Here is a 20,079-nt window from a genome sequence, read left to right on the forward strand (position 1 = left end):
GATAGTGGGAGTTTTCTAAGCCAGTTTCCCAGACTACAATTCATGTGATGATTGTTGAGAAATTGAACCAAAGTGGATTACTTACATTACACCATGTGCCAGAGCAATTCTATTTCAAAGCCAATTGAAACATCAGTTATCTGTGCAGTTTGCCTTTACTTTCAGGAGAGGATGAGGATAAGGCAGACCAGGCCCCGGGGAAGGGCTCAGTCACTAAAGAACAAAGCCAATTCTCCCAGTTTTTCATGACCCTTGATTAAAAATATTTTAAAGAAGAAACGTATAGAGACAAAACGAAATTTAATCTCATAAGGAGCCCTGGTGGCACAGTGATTAAAGTGAAGAATTGCAGACAAACTCTGCCCACAGCCTGGAGTTTGATCCTGACATGGCTTGAGGTTGAGCCGTCCATCCTTCCAAGCTCAGTAAAATGAAGACCCAGATTATTGGGGGCAATGTGCAAATAATGCTTCAATATTGTAAACCATCCAGAGAGTGGTGTAAAGCACTATTGGGTAGTACAGGATACAACCCTAAATGCTATTGCTATATAAAGTGGGAGCAGATCAGTCTATAGTATGTTGAACAGAAAGAAAGCACGGGAAATGGACTGAATTTGCTTGGGTTTGGAAAGCTTCTTTGAAATCCTTTTTTTTAAAAAAAATCAAAATAACATTGACATACTGTTAAGTTTTTAAACATTGTTAGCTTATCCAACCCCATCGATTTATTTGATATTCATCAGTTAAAATATATTTGGAATTTTTTGCTTTGGCTCCATCTCCAGCACAGAAGGAAGGATTTCTGAAATTTTGGCTATCGTCTATTTATCTTCTTCAAATAGTCATTCACTTTATGGTGTAAGTAAGATAATACCTGGGGGCCCCGAAGGGCCAGGAAATCCAATTCCTGGAGGACCTGCCAGACCTTTTTCACCTGGCAGACCAGGTCTTCCTGCGATCCCTGGTTCTCCCTTGTCACCTATGGAGTTAGGTACAAAATGAGCCATGTGTTATTCTGATGAAAACGAATCATGGAACAATTAAGAACCCTCTCCACGTTATAACTCAACAAAATACCTTGGAGACCTGGATTTCCAGCAGGTCCAGGAAAACCTCTGGCCCCTGGGGGACCAGGCAGAGAAATGGCACGTCCAGCTTCACCTTTGGGACCTTGTAAGTAAATATATAAAAAGGTATACCAAATTAACAAATACATCATCTACTTTTTCAGAATGTATAACTTAACTCCTAATATTTATTTTCACTTATATAACAGTTGCAACAGGAATTTGTAGTACCTCTGGATTAATGAGAAAAGTAATGTAGGCTGCAACCTTATATTGGTTAAGCAGGAAATAAATCCTGCTCAACTCACTAGGTCTTCTCTTTGGATAGCATGTAAAGATTAACATACAGGGAAATAAACTTAACACACTATTTTTCCTCATTTTTATTAATACCTTTATTTATAGTAAGAAACCCATCTTTAATGTCCAAAGCTTTGGTATATAATTCAACATAACATTAATATGTTTAACATTTACAGATTTTCTCATAAATCTACTAGTATACAATAATATATTATTAATGGGACAGGTTGCCATCAATGAAACAACTTGCATCCTAGAGTTGTGGGTGCTCCATCGTTGAAGGTTTTCAAGAGAAGATAGGACAACCATTTATCCAGGGGGGCAGGGGGTTGGACTGGAAGACCTTAAGATTCCTTCTAGCTTCATGATTCTATGATTCTACTATCCCAGAGAAATATGAAATGATCACATGACCATTGTATGTGTTAGTGAGTCCTTCAATGTTTTACAATTCCAGCCTAAAAAAACCTCATATCCATCCTTTCATATACATTCTTTGGAGAGTCCACTACTCCCTAAATTGAATTTCTCTGATGAAGCAACCTTAATTTCAAATTTTTAGATGATTCTATGATTTTTAAGGATCTGAAGTCATTGCTGTGGCTTTCTTGGAAATTCTAATTCTTTAGTTCATATCTGACATATGCCAGAAATGTCAATATTCTTGAGCTTTTGATAGAGATATGTTATAGATTCTATCAAGCAAGGAACAACTCAGGTGTGTACATACTGAGATGTTAGAACACGCTTAAGCTGAATATATCTCCACTGCTGTGGCTTGGAAAGACCATACCGTATATACTTGAGTATAAACTGACTCGAGTACAAGCCGAGACCCCTAATTTTACCCCAAAAAACTGGAAAAAGTTATTGACTCAAGTATAAGCCGAGGCTGGGAAATGCAGAAGCTGGAGGCTGGATCCCCCGAAAGACGTCTCTGCTGAGATGAGAGAACAGGGTGGCAAGCCGCCGAGAGAATGGGGCGGTGGAGTGCTCCGCCAAGAGAATGGGGTGGCTTGCTGTTATCTCGGTGCAGCACGGCAGAGGCTGGATCTCGCGAAAGAAGTTTTTGCCGAGAAAATGGGCGCTGAGACGAGAGAATGAGGCGTTGGAGTGCTCCGCGAAGTATGGGGCGGTGGACAAGCTTCCTGGGCAGCTGAGAGAAGGGGGCGGCAGAGGCTGGATCCCCCGAAAGAAGTCTTCGCCGAGAAAATGGGCGCTGAGACTAGAGAATGAGGCGTTGGAGCCCTCCGCAAAGTATGGGGTGGTGAGCAAGCTTCCTGGGCAGCTGAGAGAAGGGGGCGGCAGAGGCTGGATCCCCCGAAAGAAGTCTTCGCCGAGAAAATGGGCTCTGAGACGCGAAGTATGGGGCGGTGGACAAGCTTCCTGGGCAGCTGAGAGAAGGGGGTGGCAGAGGCTGGATCCCCCGAAAGAAGTCTTCGCCGAGAAAATGGGTGGCAAGCTTCCACCGCCCCATTCTCTCAGCGGAGGCTTGCAGAGGTGGCGGCGGAGCTGCGTGCACAGCTCTCCAAACCGCTGCCGCCCGTTTGGAGAGCTGCTGCCTTCGTCCATGTTTGACGAAAGCAGCAGCTCTCCAAACTGGGGGGTGGAAGTTCTTTTTTTTTGTTCACTGGAGTATAAGCCGAAGTGGATTTTTCAGCCCAAAAAGTGGGCTGAAAAATTCAGCTTATACTCAAGTATATACGGTATTTGATTTAAAGTCAGGAAAAAAAATCTTAAAATAAGATTTCATACCAGTTGATTTAAAGTGATGATGGTACAATGATTTAACAGCAATTCTCAAAGCAAAAGTTTTTCAAAGAGTTAGAGTCATCAATATGAGTCTCATTATCAAAATCAATTTATTTCCCAATATGGCCCAAAGATTCCATTTACACTTCTGGAAATAACTTGTTTCTACTGTACAGTTTCTCAAGCACTTTTATGTGAGATAGACTGCTATATAAATATGAGAAAGAGAGAGAGAGAGAGAGAGAGAGAGGAGAGCATTTGCCATGATCACAAAGGAAATACAGTAGATAATAACTGACATATAATAACTGACATTGGATCACCATGAACATTTTAAAACCATTTCCCTTATTCTTTGAATAGAGAAGAGGTGACTGCCATTGTCACATGAATTTCCAGTACAGCAATAAGGGCTTCTGCTTGCTGTCCGTGAAATCCAATGCAAGTCCTGCTACCTGGGTATTATTCAGTCTAGTCCTAATTCTGTAACTATACCAAAATACAAATCCTAAGTACTTGAATTAATTATACTGTAGGAATAGAAGACATGAAAACATTAGATTTTATCTAGGTTGGAGTGCAATTCAAATGCTTTTTTTTTGTAAGGAAAAGCTTTAAGGAAAATGGCAATAATTAATTAATTTAGTTTGTCAATTAATCATTTGACAAACTAAAACCCTCTGAATCTACAGTTGGAATGGCTCACTTTGAATCCAACCCGCACTCTTTCTAGGTATCCAGATTCAGGCAAACCTGACAGATGACTGTCTAGCCTCCATTTAAATATATATCTAGTGAAAGAGAGTTCATCACCTCCCTGATCATTTCCACCAACTATCCTTATTACTGTGTATATCCATATTTGTAAAGACTGTATATTTAGCACCATATATGATTCCTGCAGCTTGAAAAATCTCTACTATAAAGAAATAGAAATAAAGTGTATTGCTAAAGATATAATTACGGTATTTGTAGTGTAATGTAAATTTTCTATAACAATGTACTTTTAGTTGTTTTTACAATAGCTGCATGAAGAGTGTGTTACTGATGATTACTTTAAGAAGTCACTGGTTTTTATCAAAACTACACGCGCAGGCAAGTGTTTTATTATTTTATATAATGAATGAGGAATACTAAAAAAGGAAAGGAGTTGCACATTAAGAAACAAGAGCAATTACATAATCTTAAGGGCAAATATTCCACAATCATTTTGCATAATTAGATACAATACTTGCATTTTATAGGCACACAATAGTTCCATATTGTGTGCATATAGTAGTAGAAAATGGGAAAGGTGCACAAATACTTGAAAAGAGAAGTACAATATATAGATAGCAACAGCAGCTTAGTACAGTCTATCTATAGATGGCATCTTTTCCAAACTATAAGGTGAGGCCCTTTGTTTGGAGACAGGGCAGATATAGTTTTCTAAGACCCAGCAAGCCATCATTCTAGCTTACTATAGATTGTTGTTCTCAGCCTCAGCAACTTTAAGATGTGTAGAGTTCAGTTGCCAGAATCCCCCAACCAGCATGCTGGATGGGGAGTTCTGAGTGTTGAAGTCCATGCATCTTAGAGCTGCTGGGGTTGAGAGACACTGCTATGCAGTAGTGGGATTCAGCTGGTTTGCACCACTTTGGCAGAACCGGTAGCTAATTTTTTTTTACTCAGGCCCAGAATGGACTTCCGGAAGCGGCATCCACACAGAGAACCAGTTGTTCACATATTTGAATTCCATGACTGCTGCTATGGATGCAGTGGTGGGATTCAGATATGTGAACAAGTGGTTCTCTGTGTGGATGCCACTTCCGGAAATCCATTCTGGGCCAGGGCAACAAAAAATTAGCTACCGGTTCTGCTGAACTGGTGTGAACCAGCTGAATCCCACCACTATATGGATGACAATGTTTGTGAACTGTATAATCTTGTTTGCATATAACATAAAAGGAAACCATATCTTTAAATGATGTTATTCAGAGACATGATTTTTATTTTTATGTAGCTTAATGAACAGATTTCCAAGTTACAAGAGTTAGAATATTTCATTTTAGCCTTTGTTTCCTCTAGTGGTTTCCTTCTTTCTTCCACTAAAATAATCTGTGGATTGTTTTGTTAAAATAACTCTTCTGATGACATTTTTGAAGCATTTTTTTTTGAGTCACAATGGCAATCCTCATATTTCATAAAATAGCTGCCAATTCTGCTGCTATGTCTGTGATAACACAAAATGTAACATTCATTTTAATCGCTGCAAAACATGGTATGCACTGTGACCATCTATCTATATTTAAAAACATTACTTTTATAGCATTACCTGGAAGTCCAGGGGTCCCAGGGTTTCCAGAAAGCCCCTTTTCTCCTTTATCACCCTGTGGTCCAGGACTCCCAAATCCCGGAAGACCAGGGAATCCTCTGTCTCCAGGGGACCCTGGTAAACCACTTATTCCTGGCAGTCCACGATCTCCTTTTAATCCAATGGTTCCCTGGATTAAGGAAAGAAGGTAAGCAGGGTATAGGAAGAATTTCCTGCTCCCCAACTACTGATATACAATTGTATACTAGCTGAATAATCCCAGTCTGTTGTGGAGATATGGGAATGGGAGAGAATCTTCCTGTGCAACCTCCAGAAACATGGAGTTAGTATGCATGATTGAGTCATCTGTGGGAAATCTAATAGAGGCTCTCTCAGTTCTTTGAAACAGAACTTTTCCCAGGGTCTCCTGTCATGCCTAGTAGAGTTAGGTATACAGGAATTGAGGTCAGGAGGCCACATAAACAAGGTCAAACACAGGATTCATAACAATAGAAACTGGTTGTTTATAGCCAACATGCCTCCAGTTCTAAAACCTCTGTCATTTAAAGGATTTGCTCAGTACTTTACCTGTTCTCATAAAAATGCAGCCAAAGCAAAGTTCAGGAGCCATTATAGTTGATCCCAGAACATTACTGATTCAGAAAAAAAGGCTTTCGGTAATCCTGGGATTGATGCTTCTTGAGAAGGTATGCACTATGTCAGCATAAATTTTACCTCAGTGAATAATTCACTTGGTACTACTAGTGGGCAAGCAGATAATCAATGATTATAGATTTGATGTTTGTTCCAAATTAGGCTTAATAATTATGCTGAAAAAGCTTTGAATTCAAAAATGCCTCCCCCCTTATTCCTGCTCACAGTAATAAAGAACTGAGATGCTGTATGATGGGGAGTGATGAGGCAGTAAGGAAGGAAGTACACAATGGACTTTCCTACAAGTACAATATTCAGAACAAATAACAACAGGGTACATCATAATTTCCTGCCCTGGGAAGGGGGCTGGACAAAAAGATCTCCAAGGTCCCTTCCAGCCCTCTGATTCTATCCATCTGAAGAGATGTCTCATGCAAAAAGTGGTTGCAAGGAGGCAATGAAATGTTGCTGGATTTCACAACAGTCAAGTCACTGTAGCCAATATTGTGGTGAAAGAAGGAACAAAATTAAGGAATGAGGTTCATCAATTTGAGCAGAATTTCTGAGAGAAATATTCCTCAAATATTACTGCACCTCAGGGGGATTGAAATAGTAAAATTTCAATGTACAGAACTCATATGCATAATGTATATAAATATACTGCTCAAAAAAATGAAGGGAACACTTAAACAACATAATGTACTGTATTTAATAGTAGGATGTCTTATTTTCTGTTCCCTTTATTTTTTTTTTATTGAAAAGTTTTAAAATACATTTTATCTTTAACAATCCCCTCTCCCCCTCCCCTACCTATCCCTCCCTACCCCTCACCCCCTTTCCCCCCCCCACTTCCCAGAGCTAAGTACAGGGTATAAAAACAAAGAACAGTCATAAACATCCATATGCTACCAACAATAAATTCTTAAATCTATCACTCTCTAGCTCATATAAGATAACTACAAACAATACTAATATTTCATATAAAAAAAAATTAGAAAGGAAGACTTATTCAAATGCTAAATGAAACTTTTTAGTCCCATATTTCTTCTGGATATATTCTGTTCCCTTTATTTTTTTGAGCAGTATACAGTATATCCATTCATGCACTGATGCTTTCCACCCCAGCCTCTGGTTGCAGTCTTTTTAAAGAAAGACCTGGGACAGTAGGAGGAAAAAGAACGTCTCAAACTTAACACTAATACAGGCAGTCCTCAACTTATGGCCACAACTGAGCCCAAAATTTCTGTTGCTAAGTGAGACATTTGTTAAGTGAGGTCACATTTTATGACCTTTCTTGCCATAGTTGTTAAGTGAGTCACTGCAGTTAAGTTAGTAACATGTTTATTAAGTGAATCTGGCTGCCCCATTGTCTTTGCTTGTCAGAAGTTTGCATTTGAAATTTAATCATGTGACCAGGGGAAGTTGCAATGGTTGTCAGTATGAAAAACATTGTAAGTCACTTTTTCAATGCCATTGTAACTTCGAATGGTCATTACATGAACTATTGTAAGTCGAGGACTACCTGTAAACCTCTTTTGCAACAATTATGGCAAACCCATTTAGACTTGGCATTTTTGTCCACCTGTTGAGTTCTTCCTGGGATAAGCAGATATTGTTATTTAGTAATATTAAAGGTATCATTGCAGGATTTACACAATTATCATAATTATATTTCTGTCCCAGTTTTTAAATATAACTCAAACAGGTGAACGTATCTAAGACTCCTATTTCCTGTGAGCTTCAGCTCTCTGAGGAGTGCTGGCCTCAAAGTCATTCAGCCAGCTTTCATGCCTTAGGGACAGCCGGAGCTCTCAGAGACACCTGCTTCCTAAACCAGCACCTTTACCACTGCACCAAAGATTTATGGATTAAAAGCACTTTGATTGATTGAAGGGAATGTATCCTCATTAATCAAGCACCAGTTTGTTTTCAGCCTGTTAGTGAAATCCAGCTGTGTCAATATTTGTCAGTGGAACAAATTCCTTCTCTCTCTTCAGCCCTCATTGCCCCACCCAAAGTTGATATGGCTCAAGAGAAAATGAGGGAAGGAGAAAAGCTTGTTTTGGGATGTTGCTGAATATACAATCTTTAGTAAAAGTGATTATAATAATGTCTACAGAAAATGCCATGCTAGAAGAGGCACCCCCCCTTTCTTCATCTTCTAAAACTGAGGCTCATCTGTGCCTCAGTTAACCACAGCCTTTGCTTTTTCTACCAGACTATGCACTTACCTGACTTCATTAATTTATCTACTCCTATTATTAAAGGATTTTTTAATTTAACCAGGTAGGAGTTCTATATAATTCATAAGATTATGCCAGATTAAAATAAAATGAGTTAATTTAAACACACACACACACACATACACACACATTCTATATTTTGTATAGAAGAATGGACATAGATACATACAGATGCTCCTTTAGGTCCTGGGATGCCAGGCACACCGTCCTTTCCTGGCCTTCCTTCTTTGCCAGGAATACCTGATTTTCCAGGTAATCCTGGTAATCCTTTTTCACCTTTTAAAATGGAGTCATAGAAAACATCTCCAGGTTCTCCTTTTGGTCCTGAGATTCCTTTCTCACCAGGTACACCAGGAGGTCCCTGAAATTATAGATATGAAAAGAAGATATAATAGCAAAAAACTTAAAATGATTTTGATTTAAGAAAGTTTTCCCCTTAAAGAGGAAAATTCTGTCTCTTAATTTGAAACATTAATATTTTGACAAAAGTGCTTTTGTTTGAAATAACCACAAGGGAGGAATCTCTGGTGAAGATGGCAGTAATGCTGAGATAGTTAAAATTGATTTCTTTCATTATCTGAAAGGACAACAACTACTTTTATTAGTGACTGGAAGCCCCTTATGGATTTTTGCTGAAAAGAGGAAAAATAAACTTGCGATTTATGGGTTAGATGATTAGAAAGGGTGGATTATGGAAAGAGGGAAGTCATGATGTAACCTTAAAGAAAGGGAGTAAAATATAAATACATTTATACCTGTTTTGAGGAAGATAGGAAGCCACTACTTTATAATCTTTCTTTTTCCTTTCCTTTCCTTTCCTTTCCTTTCCTTTCCTTTCCTTTCCTTTCCTTTCCTTTCCTTTCCTTTCCTTTCCTTTCCTTTCCTTTCCTTTCCTTTCCTTTCCTTTCCTTTCCTTTCCTTTCCTTCTGTTTCTTACCTATATACTATTTACATTTCTTTTCTAAAATTGGTATTGCTTTTATCTTGTTAAACATTTCTTTAATAAAAATTATGTTCAAAACTGAATTCAGTAAAATGATTCCAAGAATCAACCAAAATTCTCAGGACAGATTCATAAAATCACACTCCCTGACTTTGTTTCAACAGTGCCTCCTCCTCCTCCTCCTCCTCCTCCTCCTCCTCCTCCTCCTCCTCCTCCTCCTCCTCCTCCTCCTCCTCCTCCTCCTCCTCCATCAATCACCCTACACACAGAAAGCTCTCATTCCAAAGAAAATAAACTTTCTGAAGGTAGGGAATTGAAGCACGGGTGCATTTTTAAACAATTCTACCATACAGTGAGAGTGAAGAATTTCTATCCTTACAGCATATTTGCTCATTTATTAACAGGTGGAAATTAATATTTCTTGATCCCAAAATTGGGCAGACTCTGACTTAGAAATCTAGTAAACTAACTACATAGGTTGCTTTATGGAAGCATTTGCATGGTTTAAAGCAGAGGTCCCCAAACGTTTGGGCACCAGGAACCAGTTCCATGGAGAAAGGTTTTTCCATGGACCAGAGAGAGTGTGGTTTTGTGTGCTGCCTGCATACCATGGCTTTGCTTGTTTGTGCAGACTGGACCCCTAGTTGAAAGGCCATACACAGAAACCCTAATCAAGAAAATAAAGGACATATTAAATATCTTAAGTGGACAACTTGTGGCCACTTTGACCCCTGGTTATTATAAGTGGTAAACAACCTGCCATCCTTTGGGTAATCCTTTCAAATTTCTTTTCTTGCCTAATTCCTCAATGCTTTCAACAAATGACAAAGTTTCTAATGCACTGCCTTCACTGGAAAAGCTGAGATACATTCACAGATGTATCTGCCTGGAAAATATTTCATGAACTGTATGTCATAAAATATTCTGTAAAATTCACCAAATCGTGGGTGTCAGATTTTGGGCACATTAGGTAAGTTACCCCTTTTGAGGTAGCTTGGTTCAAAAGCCATTGCCCTATGATGCAGCATTTCATCCTGTTAAAGCTTGCGGAGCGAGAGTTTTTATTACTATATACACAGTCCATGAAGCCACCCGCAACACAAGCCCAAGCCGTTGACATCAAGGCAGGGAGAACGGCTGCTGGCTTCCTTCCTCACAGTGATCCATCAAACTGCTTCTCCTCTGCTAGTTATCTACATTCCTCAGCAGAAATATTGGGAAGAAGCGGAATTTCCCCAGTGGGAAACTAGCAGGTTGCAAGCTGGCTGGTGGGAGAAGGAGAAACCTCAATGCTTTCCTTTTCCCCTGTGTTATGCGCTCCTGGCCAATTTCCTTCATGACCAGAGACAAGCTCGCCTGACCAATAAACAGCCAAGACACAGTGAAGGCCCTTTGTTTCATTTATTGCTATAAGCGGGGAGAGAAGCTATCAAAACTTGGTTCTCTCCAAAGTTTCAACCCAAAATATTGGCTTCTTTATACATCCCTGGCCACGGCCGCACATCCCTCCTCTTTCCCCATTGGCTGAGGTACTATGAGGTTCCTACATATTTCCTGCTACATACTAAATCATACATCCCATGTACATTAAAATTAAGAGATAATTTATGCAAGGTGTGTTAGTTAATATTAATCAACTAATTGCACATGCGCAGTTGCTTGAGTTCTAGCCCCCTTTTTGTTACCTCTTAAAAAATAGGTTCTTTCCTGTTTTGCTACTTATCTTCTCTTACAGATGTATTGATAGCTTGTCGTCTTCCTTTTCCCACTCTTCAGACCCAGCTAATTTTTGCCTACGTGTTTCACTTAGCATCCTTTCTTTGTGCTCTCCTTTCCTGGTTCTCATCTCCATTCACCTGGTAAATTTCCACTGCAGCATATTCAGTTTTAAATTTCTCTTTCAATATTAAAATTTTTGAAGACCTTTCATTTACTTCTATCACCCTGCCAGAAACTGCCCGGGACTGCTAGTGCCCTTCCAGCAGCCCAGCTTAAAATACTATTCTCTCCAAGTGGCCTTCAAAACTGGGAAATTAATGATGACCACATATGTACGTGAGTGTACACGTGTGCTGCGTGCTAAATGGGGGAGGGGCATGCATTTGCAGCTCCTGACCTAGCAACCTGTGTGGTACTGAAGATCTTGGCTACTGACATAATTGAAACATTACTACTCCTATCCATCAGTGCTGTGAGGTGGGAAATGCAAGCTTTTTCCTATTCATCAAAACAAAATGCCATACCCTTAAATACAAAAAGAGATTCCTTGCCCTTGTATTTGAAATTCATTTCCTGAGATGATGAATGCTAAAGCACTGATGACACTCATTATTACAAAAATATTTCTCTGAAAAGTTGCCAAAAACACCCATTTACTTACTGCCACTCCCGGAATGCCTTCAAATCCAGGAAGGCCTCTATCACCTTTAGCACCTGGTGGTCCTGGAAAGCCTTTTTAAAAGAACAGAATATGTATGTGTTTATAAACAAACAAATAAGCATGGATACGTGTGTGTGTATTATACACACACACACACACACAGAGAGACACACACACAAAACTCATACACAGATATATATAGATAGATAGATAGATAGATAGATAGATATAGAGATAGAGATAGAGATAGAGATAGAGATAGAGATAGAGATAGAGATAGAGATAGAGATATATAGATATAGATATAGATATAGATATATATAGATATAACCTTTTCCCTTAATATATTATAAATACACAGACTGCTTAGGACAGCATTTTCCAGCTATCATTACAAATTGTACATGCAAACTACAGCATTTGCAAAAGGCATAAAAGTGCGTTCTTGGTTTAAAAAGAAAAAAAAAAGTTACATGGGGATTTGACAGTCTTGTCTGGTTGCAACCTTGATCATTGCTTGGAATGAGGAGGTGACTTTGGATGGTCATAAATGGACTGGCTCAATGACTTGAAGACTAGTGCCGAATAATTGTTACCCATTGTTACTGGAATGAAGTGGGAACCTCTAGTTGAGTCTGTTTGGCAATTTTCTACTTTCATTGTATTCTATAGTGCTAATCAAAAGAATCACATGGCATGGAGAAAGTTTGCTCAATAAAAACTAGACATAATTTTTTTTAAAAAAAACCAATAGACACAATTTGAAATTTTGTGAGACTATTGTGGGCATGGGTCATAAAACATTTGCCACATGGATGCTTGCTTAATCTTAAAATAGCTGCTGGGATGGCTACATTTTTTTAAAAAAACTAGTCATTTATTTTATTAAAAGTCACCTATTGAAGGTTACTCCTGTGCAATGTTTAGGCTACTCATTATAAATTAAAATATTGGCCAGTTCCATCTGTGAGTATTATTGCCCTCTGTTTAATCTATTTTTCACGAAGTATTTGGAATAATTGGCAATGCCTATAATTTAAAATCAGTGTCAGAAATTCTACTTATTGGTTGCCAGTAACATCAATACAGTGAGGGATAAAATTATTTGATTCCCCTGCTGATTTTGTTCGTTTGCCCACTGACAGAGAAATGATCAGTCTATAATTTCAATGGTAGGTTTATTTTAAGAGAGACAAAATAACAAAAAAATCCAGAAAAATACATTTCAAAAAAAGTTATAAATTGATTTGCATTTTAATGAGTGAAATAAATATTTGACCCCTTCATAAAACATGACTTAGCACTTGGTGGCAAAACCCTTGTTGGCCATCACAGAGATCAGACATTTCTTGTCGTTGGCCACCAGGTTGGTACACATCTCAGGAGGGATTTTAGCCCACTCCTGTTTGCAGATTCTCTCCAAGTCATTAAGGTTTCGAGGCTGACATTTGGCAGCTCAAATATTCAGCTCCTTCCATAGATTTTCTATGGGATTAAGGTCTGGAGACTGGCTAGGCCATTCCAGGACCATAATGTGCTTCTTCTTGAGCCATTCCTCTGTTGCCTTGGCTGTGTGTTTTGGGTCATTTCCATGCTGGAATACCCATCCATGACCCATTTTCACTGCCCTGGCTGAGGGAAGGAGATTCTCATCCAAGATTTGACAATACATGGCCCCGTCCATTATCCCTTTGATGTAGTGAACTTGTCCTGTCCCTTTAGCAGAAAAACACCCCCAAAGCATAATGTTTCCACCTCCATGTTTGACAGTGGGGATGGTGTTCTTGGGGTCACAGGCAGCATTCCTCCTTCTCCAAACACGGCAAGTTGAGTTGATGCCAAAGAGTTCAATTTTCATCTCATCTGACCACAACACTTTCACCCACTTCTCCTCTGAATCATTCAGATGTTCATTGGAAAACTTCAGACAGGCCTGTACATGTGCTTTCTTGAGCAAGAGGACCTTGCAGGTGATGCAGGATTTCAGTCCTTCATGGCGTAGTGTGTTACCAATTGTTTTCTTGGTGACTATGGTCCCAGCTGCCTTGAGATCATTGACAAGATCCTCCTCTGTAGTTCTGGGCTGATTCCTCACCTTTCTCATGATCATTGAAACTCCAAGAGGTGAGATCTTGCATGGAGCCCCAGACCGAGGGAGATTGACAGTTATTTTGTGTTTCTTCCATTGGCAAATAATTTCACCAACTCTTGTCATCTTCTCACCAAGCTATTGGCAATAGTCTTGTAGGCCAGTCCAGCATTGTGTAGGTTTAAAATCTTGTCCCTGACATCCTTGGACAGCACTTTGGTCTTGGCCATGGTGGAGAGTTTGGAATCTGATTGATTGATTGCTTCTGTGGACAGGTGTCTTTCATGCAGGTAACAAGCTGAGATTAAAAGCACTCCCTTTAAAACAGTGTTCCTAATCTCAGCGCGTTACCTGTATAAAAGACACCTGAGAACCAGAAATCTTGCTGATTGATAGGGGATCAAATACTTATTTCACTCATTAAAATACAAATCAATTTATAACTTTTTTGAAATGTGTTTTTCTGGATTTTTTTTGCTGTTATTCTGTCTCTGACTGTTAAAATAAACCTACAATTAAAATGATAGACTGATCATTTCTTTGTCAGTGGGAAAACATACAAAATCAGCAGGGGATCAAATATTTTTTTCCCCTCACTGTAGACTTGGTAGGCAGCCTACTGTGTGGAATTCCATCCAAAGTGGTATATACAGCTGGCCACATCTGTAGCTGCTTTTAAGCATTTTTTCCCCATTGCATTTACTATTGATAGGAATTCCAAGAATATTTTCCTGTATTTACATTTTTCTATTTAATTTAATGGAATACTTTTATATTACTTTACCATAAGCTGCCAAGAGAAGATTATGATTTTGAAAATCAAATGATCATTTGAATAAAGGAATAAACATGTTTATTAAAGAAATAGAAATGTTCGAGTACTCCAAATAATTTTTAGAAAGAAGGATTTTTTTAATGCTTTACTTGAACTACCTATAATGGAATAATAAAAAAAAATTCAACAATAAAAAGAAGAAATTTTATGTATTTTTTAATTATCACTTCTCAATTACAGAGAATGCCCATCTTTTTCAAAATGCTTAAACAAAACTAAATGATCCTGCAACCATGTAGAAATTGTGGATAACGTCTGACATTTGTGAGATTTATTTTCCAAACAGCCACATTTTGGGTAGACATAGAAAAGATGCAGGATAAGAAAATATAGGCTTGTTACTCTTATTTTCTGTTCAGGAGGAAATAAAGATTGCATTTTCAGAAAAAGGCAGAGTTAACTTCATTTCCACTGCTCCAGGGATCAGATCCAAACAACAGACTCTTTCATCAAAATGAATTAAAATAAATGCCAAGATTATTTAACTCATTCCAGAATGTTAAGAATGAAATGTGAAGAGCACAGAATAGAAGGGAGGAACTGATTCTTACTTTCCCCTTTACTGCATATGGTCATCTGGTAATGCAAACTAACATTTGAAACGTATTGTTCGGTTACAAATATAATTTTGAAGCTATCTCTCAATTTCTTTGTGAAGCAACGTGATGAATGGAAGAGTAGAAAAACAGAACAAATTTTAGGGAAAAGTTTTATCTGCAGTGTAATTAATGGATTCCCTCTTCTTACTTTACCTGGTTCCCCTTGAAGGCCCTGGGGCCCTGGTGGCCCAGGAAAACCTGCTCCATCACACTCCAAGCAGCCTTCTCCTTTTTCACCTTTGGGAAAAAGGTAAAGATGTTTGAAAATTGTTTACATTCAGTATAAAAATCTCATGCCTCGGAAATGGAAATATGTGTGACATAATATTTGACACATATTACTTAATCAAACTTTGAATGTGACATATTGAAAATACTCTGTATGCAGACCCTTGCCCGTTGGCCCTGAAAGCCTTGGGTGCTTCATCAAACAGTAATCATATTAACTATAAAGGTTCCCCTGCACATGCGTGCTAGTTGTTTCCGACTCTAGGGGCCGGTGCTCATCTCCGTTTCAAAGCTGAAGAGCCAGCGCTTGTCTGAGGACATCTCCGTGGTCATGTGGCTGGCATGACTAGATGCCAAAGGCGCACGGAACGCTGTTACCTTCCCACCGTAGTGGTTCCTATTTTTCTACTTGCATTTTTACATGCTTTCGAATTGCTAGGTTGGCAGAAGCTGGGACGAGTAACAGGCGCTTACTCGGGATTCGACCCGCCAAACTGCCGACCTTCTGATCGACAAGCTCATTGTCCTAACCCACTGAGCCACCGCGTCCCTATATTAACTATAGTTAAATAATAATTGCCTTTCTATGAGAATGAAATGAAATCTATTTTAGTTTCTTTTTTTTTCCTGAGCCCATTCACACACTTTGGGAGATTGTATCTTGCTTTATTTTACAAAACTCAAATACAATTTCTTGCATGCACTGTGGTAGGAGTTCTTTGTCCCATCTTGCAGCAGGCTGGAAACATTGGTTCACTTCTGCAACTGCCTCTCTTGTTTTTGCTCCATTTTTTCTGAGTAACGTTGGGAGTTATATTAGTTGTGAAAAGTCATACATGTATTACATGGCACACTTTTATTGTGTGTGTCTATGAGGGGAGAAATATCAGTTCCAAGAGAAACTAGAAGGAAGTCAAGTGACATCTTTAGAAGAATTTTTGCATATTACTTCTTCTAGTTTTTCGAAGTAGAATTTTATTGACTTGGAAATAGGAGAGTATTGACACAAATAATGGGGAGTGAGCAAAATCAAAATGGGCTGTAATCACAATTTTGTTCATAAGAATTTAAGGATCTATGAACTAGTTGCCAAGCATCTGAATTTTTTTTTTTTTTTTATTTTTTTTTTATTGAAAAGTTTTAAAATACAATTTTCCTTTGAAAGACCCCCCTTCCCCCTCCCTCCTCCCCTCCCTACCTCCCCCCTATCTCCCCCCCTCCCCCTCTCCCTCTTCCCTCCCACCCCTCTACTTCCCCTCCTCCCCCCCTCCCCCCCCCCGACTTCCCAGAGCAAAATACAAGGTATATATCTAAAAAGCAATCATAAACAATCATATACTAACAATTATAAACTCTAAAATCCATCACTCTCTAGCTTATATAGAGTAAACCAATCCTTAACAATACTAAATATGTATAAAGAACTAAAATAAAAGAAAACTAGCATCATTCCCATCTATGTTCTTCCACAATTCACTATTACCTAGACATATTCTCACTTACACATCACAAGCACCTATCCCTATTAACCTCTCTAGCCAAAATAGGCTATAATAGATAGTTCTTACACAAATTATCGTATCATCCATCTCGTGGGAAAGAGGAAGTTAGGACCCTTTTGTTTATTGCTGACAAAACCCAAATGCTAACCCCCCCTTTTGTTTCCCCAGTTCAAAAGGCTTCTCCTTTCCTTTGAAATGCCTATTGCCCGTTCAATACACATCTATCCTCTTCTCTTCGGGAGATGACAGAATCCATGGGATAATGTTTGAAACATTCCATTTATGAGTATGATATAGATGGATTCTGACAGTCCATTAATTCCAAATTGAACATTCTGTTACCATACATATCATCCCAAAACTCTTAAAAACACAACTACCACTTGACTATAAGTATATTGTGGAAGTTCCATAGATTTCTACTGGTCTTATTTTTTAATCTTTTTTGAGCGTTTTAAGGCAGCACGCGTCACCCTCTGTTCTCTAGGATCATCCAAAAGAGTTGCAGCTTGATCTCCTCCTGTACCCTTCTCGTCTAACTGTCCATCTTCATCCTCTTGATGTTCTCCTTCTCCAGATCCCTCTGCAGCTTCCAGAAGTGTTGATGGGGTTGCTTTTAAAACATTGTTGTAAAAATCATGCGCTTGCTTCACAGTACCCAAACAGTACCTTTTGCCATCATACATGAAACTCAACCCAGCTGGGATCTCCCATCTGAACCTTATATCTCTTTGCTTGAGCTCTTGCACAAGAAATATAAAGTCCTTCCTTCTCTTTAAAATCTTTGGAGGAATTTCTTTTAGAACCAAAACTTCTTGACCAGCAATCACAACTTTAGTATCATAGGCAGCTTGTATAACTTCATCTCTAATTTCCCTTTTTACAAAATAAACCACCACATCTCTAGGCAACTTTCTCTGCTTAGCAATCCACGAATTCACACGAAACACTTTGTCCATGCCTTGTTTTATTTCAGATGCTGGATGGTTCAATACCCCCTCAAAAGCCTCAGAAACCAGCTGCTTTAAATCTTCCTTAATATTCTCTTTTAGGCCTCTAATTCTAACAGCAAACTGCATCTGGTAAAATTGAGCCAAACTCTGTTCGCTATCCATTTTGTCTTTTAAATCTTCAATTTCCAATACTTTTGCTTCTAATATAGCATTCTTTTGAGTCAAGTCTTCCACTTGATCATCCAGCACCTCCACACATTTAGCTACTTTATGCACTGAGGACAAAATGTCTACCTTCATCTCTCTAAGTTTCTGCTCCATCCTTTCTTCCATTCTCTGCTCCAATTTCTCCAATTTCTCCTCCATCTGTGCAAATTTAACACCCATTGACTCCAAGATTAACTGGGTATGTTTTTCAAGATCCTTCGATGTCAATACATCAGGAGAATGCAACGCCTGCAGTAATGATTGTTGTTGCACCGGAGAATTTCCAGCACTCCGAAAAGTTCTAGGGGGAGGTTTAGCCGCCATCTTTTACTTACAATTGTGACGCACTTTCACTTTAAGTTTTAAGCATAGTCCATCAAGCTTGAGAGTAAAATAAAATAATCCTCTTCATCTCTCCACCTTTTCCTCTTGTACCGCTCTGCCTGCTCCTTTAAATCATAGTCCTTTCTTCAGGCAGGGATGGTTCGCAGACGCCTGGCTCTGCTCCAGGAAGTTCGGAGCAGAGACGACGGCCAGCTGGGAGCAACCCAGGCTTCGGGGGAGTTCGATCCTTCAGCCGCCCAAGCTCAAAGCTCAGGCGGCCTCGGAGAACTCTACCCCTACCTGGGGCCTCACCCCCTCCTCTTCTCCCGAGGAGGGGGCTTCAATTTCACCCGAACAGCTGATCGGCGCTGTTTCGGGCAAAAAAACAAACAGCTGAGCCGCGGGCAGCCAGGGGAGGCTGTCTTCGGCGCCGCGCCGCCAGCGGAAGTCCCCAAGCATCTGAATTTTTATCACATGATCATGGGTATGCTACAAGGGTTGTGTAAAATGGTCTTAAGTCAATTTTTCAGTACCGCTATAATTTTGAAGGTTACTAAGTGAACTGTTGTAAGTTGAGGACTATCTGTACATCCTGCACTCGTGCTTGCCTTTAAGTCTGTGATTTCTTTCTATGCAGCAACCAATGTTGTTTTTAAAGCTTCCCTTTGAAAAAAATCACCTGTTCTACTTGTGGGTGTGAAGCATATACTGTAAATCTATCTGTGATTTTACATTTTGTTATGTTCCTCATGTTACATGCTAAGTCAGGGGTCTTCAAACTTGGCCCTTTTATGACTTGTGGACTTCAACTCCCAGAATTCCTCAGCCAGCAAAGCTGGCTGAGGAATTCTGGGAGTTGAAGTCCACAAGTCATAAAAGGGCCAAGTTTGAAGACCCCTGTGCTAAGTAGTAGAGTACATCTAAAGTGAGGTTTAGGTTCACATGCATATTTGCGATTTTCTTTACCCAAACCTCATACAGATAGTCTTTGACTTATAACAGTTCATTTAGTGACCGTTTAAAGTTACAACGGCACTGAAAAAAGTGAATTATGACCATTTTTCATGCATATGACTGTTGCAGCTTCCCCATGGTCACGTGATTTACATTCAGATGCTTGATGACTGGTTCACATTTATGACGGCTGCAACGTCCGGGGTGGGTGGGTGATGTGATCCCCTTTTGTGACCTTCAGACAAGCAAAGTCAATGGGGAATCCAGATTCACTTAACTGTGATGCTAATTTAACAACTGCAGTGATTCGCTTAATACCTGTGGCAAGAAATGTCATAAAATGGGGCAAAACTCACTTAACAAATTTCTCACTTAGCAACATATATTGTGAGCTCAGTTGTGGTTGTAAGTCAAGGACTACCTGTACTTTTTATTGAATTTATTTTTCATTAATGTTTAATCAATGACATCTCTTTTTGGGAACTCAAAAAAGAAAGTAAAAAACCAGTGTCAGTCTTACCTTTTTCTCCTCTTTCTCCTGTGTAGCCTGACTGTCCTGGGGTGCCTTGAAGACCTGGGTCACCAGGTGGACCACGTTCACACCCAATTCCATCTGCAGTAGTAAGGAAATAAAGAATATTAACCCCGTGGCTCAGGAGATTAAAACACTCCCTGATATACAATCAGCCTGGGTTCGAATCTCAGATAAAGGGTATGACTAACTGATGAGAACATAAATAGTTCGAAATGA

General features: G+C 39.2%; 1 protein-coding gene across 1 annotated transcript in view; it reads right to left on the reverse strand.

Moving 5' to 3' along the window:
* Positions 1-20,079, reverse strand: part of COL4A1 (collagen type IV alpha 1 chain) — a 154,987-nt gene that overhangs the window by 50,874 nt on the left and 84,034 nt on the right. Inside the window, exons 22-28 of the mRNA XM_083349205.1 lie at positions 19,849-19,941; positions 15,314-15,397; positions 11,638-11,708; positions 8,484-8,675; positions 5,439-5,607; positions 1,080-1,172; positions 877-981 (exon numbers count right to left, since the gene is read on the reverse strand). Of these exons, the coding sequence (XP_083205331.1) occupies positions 877-981; positions 1,080-1,172; positions 5,439-5,607; positions 8,484-8,675; positions 11,638-11,708; positions 15,314-15,397; positions 19,849-19,941 (807 nt within the window). The remainder of the gene's footprint in view (positions 1-876; positions 982-1,079; positions 1,173-5,438; positions 5,608-8,483; positions 8,676-11,637; positions 11,709-15,313; positions 15,398-19,848; positions 19,942-20,079) is intronic.

The sequence above is a fragment of the Vipera ursinii genome (genome assembly GCF_947247035.1).
Source record: "Vipera ursinii genome assembly, chromosome: 1".
NCBI lineage: Eukaryota > Metazoa > Chordata > Lepidosauria > Squamata > Viperidae > Vipera > Vipera ursinii.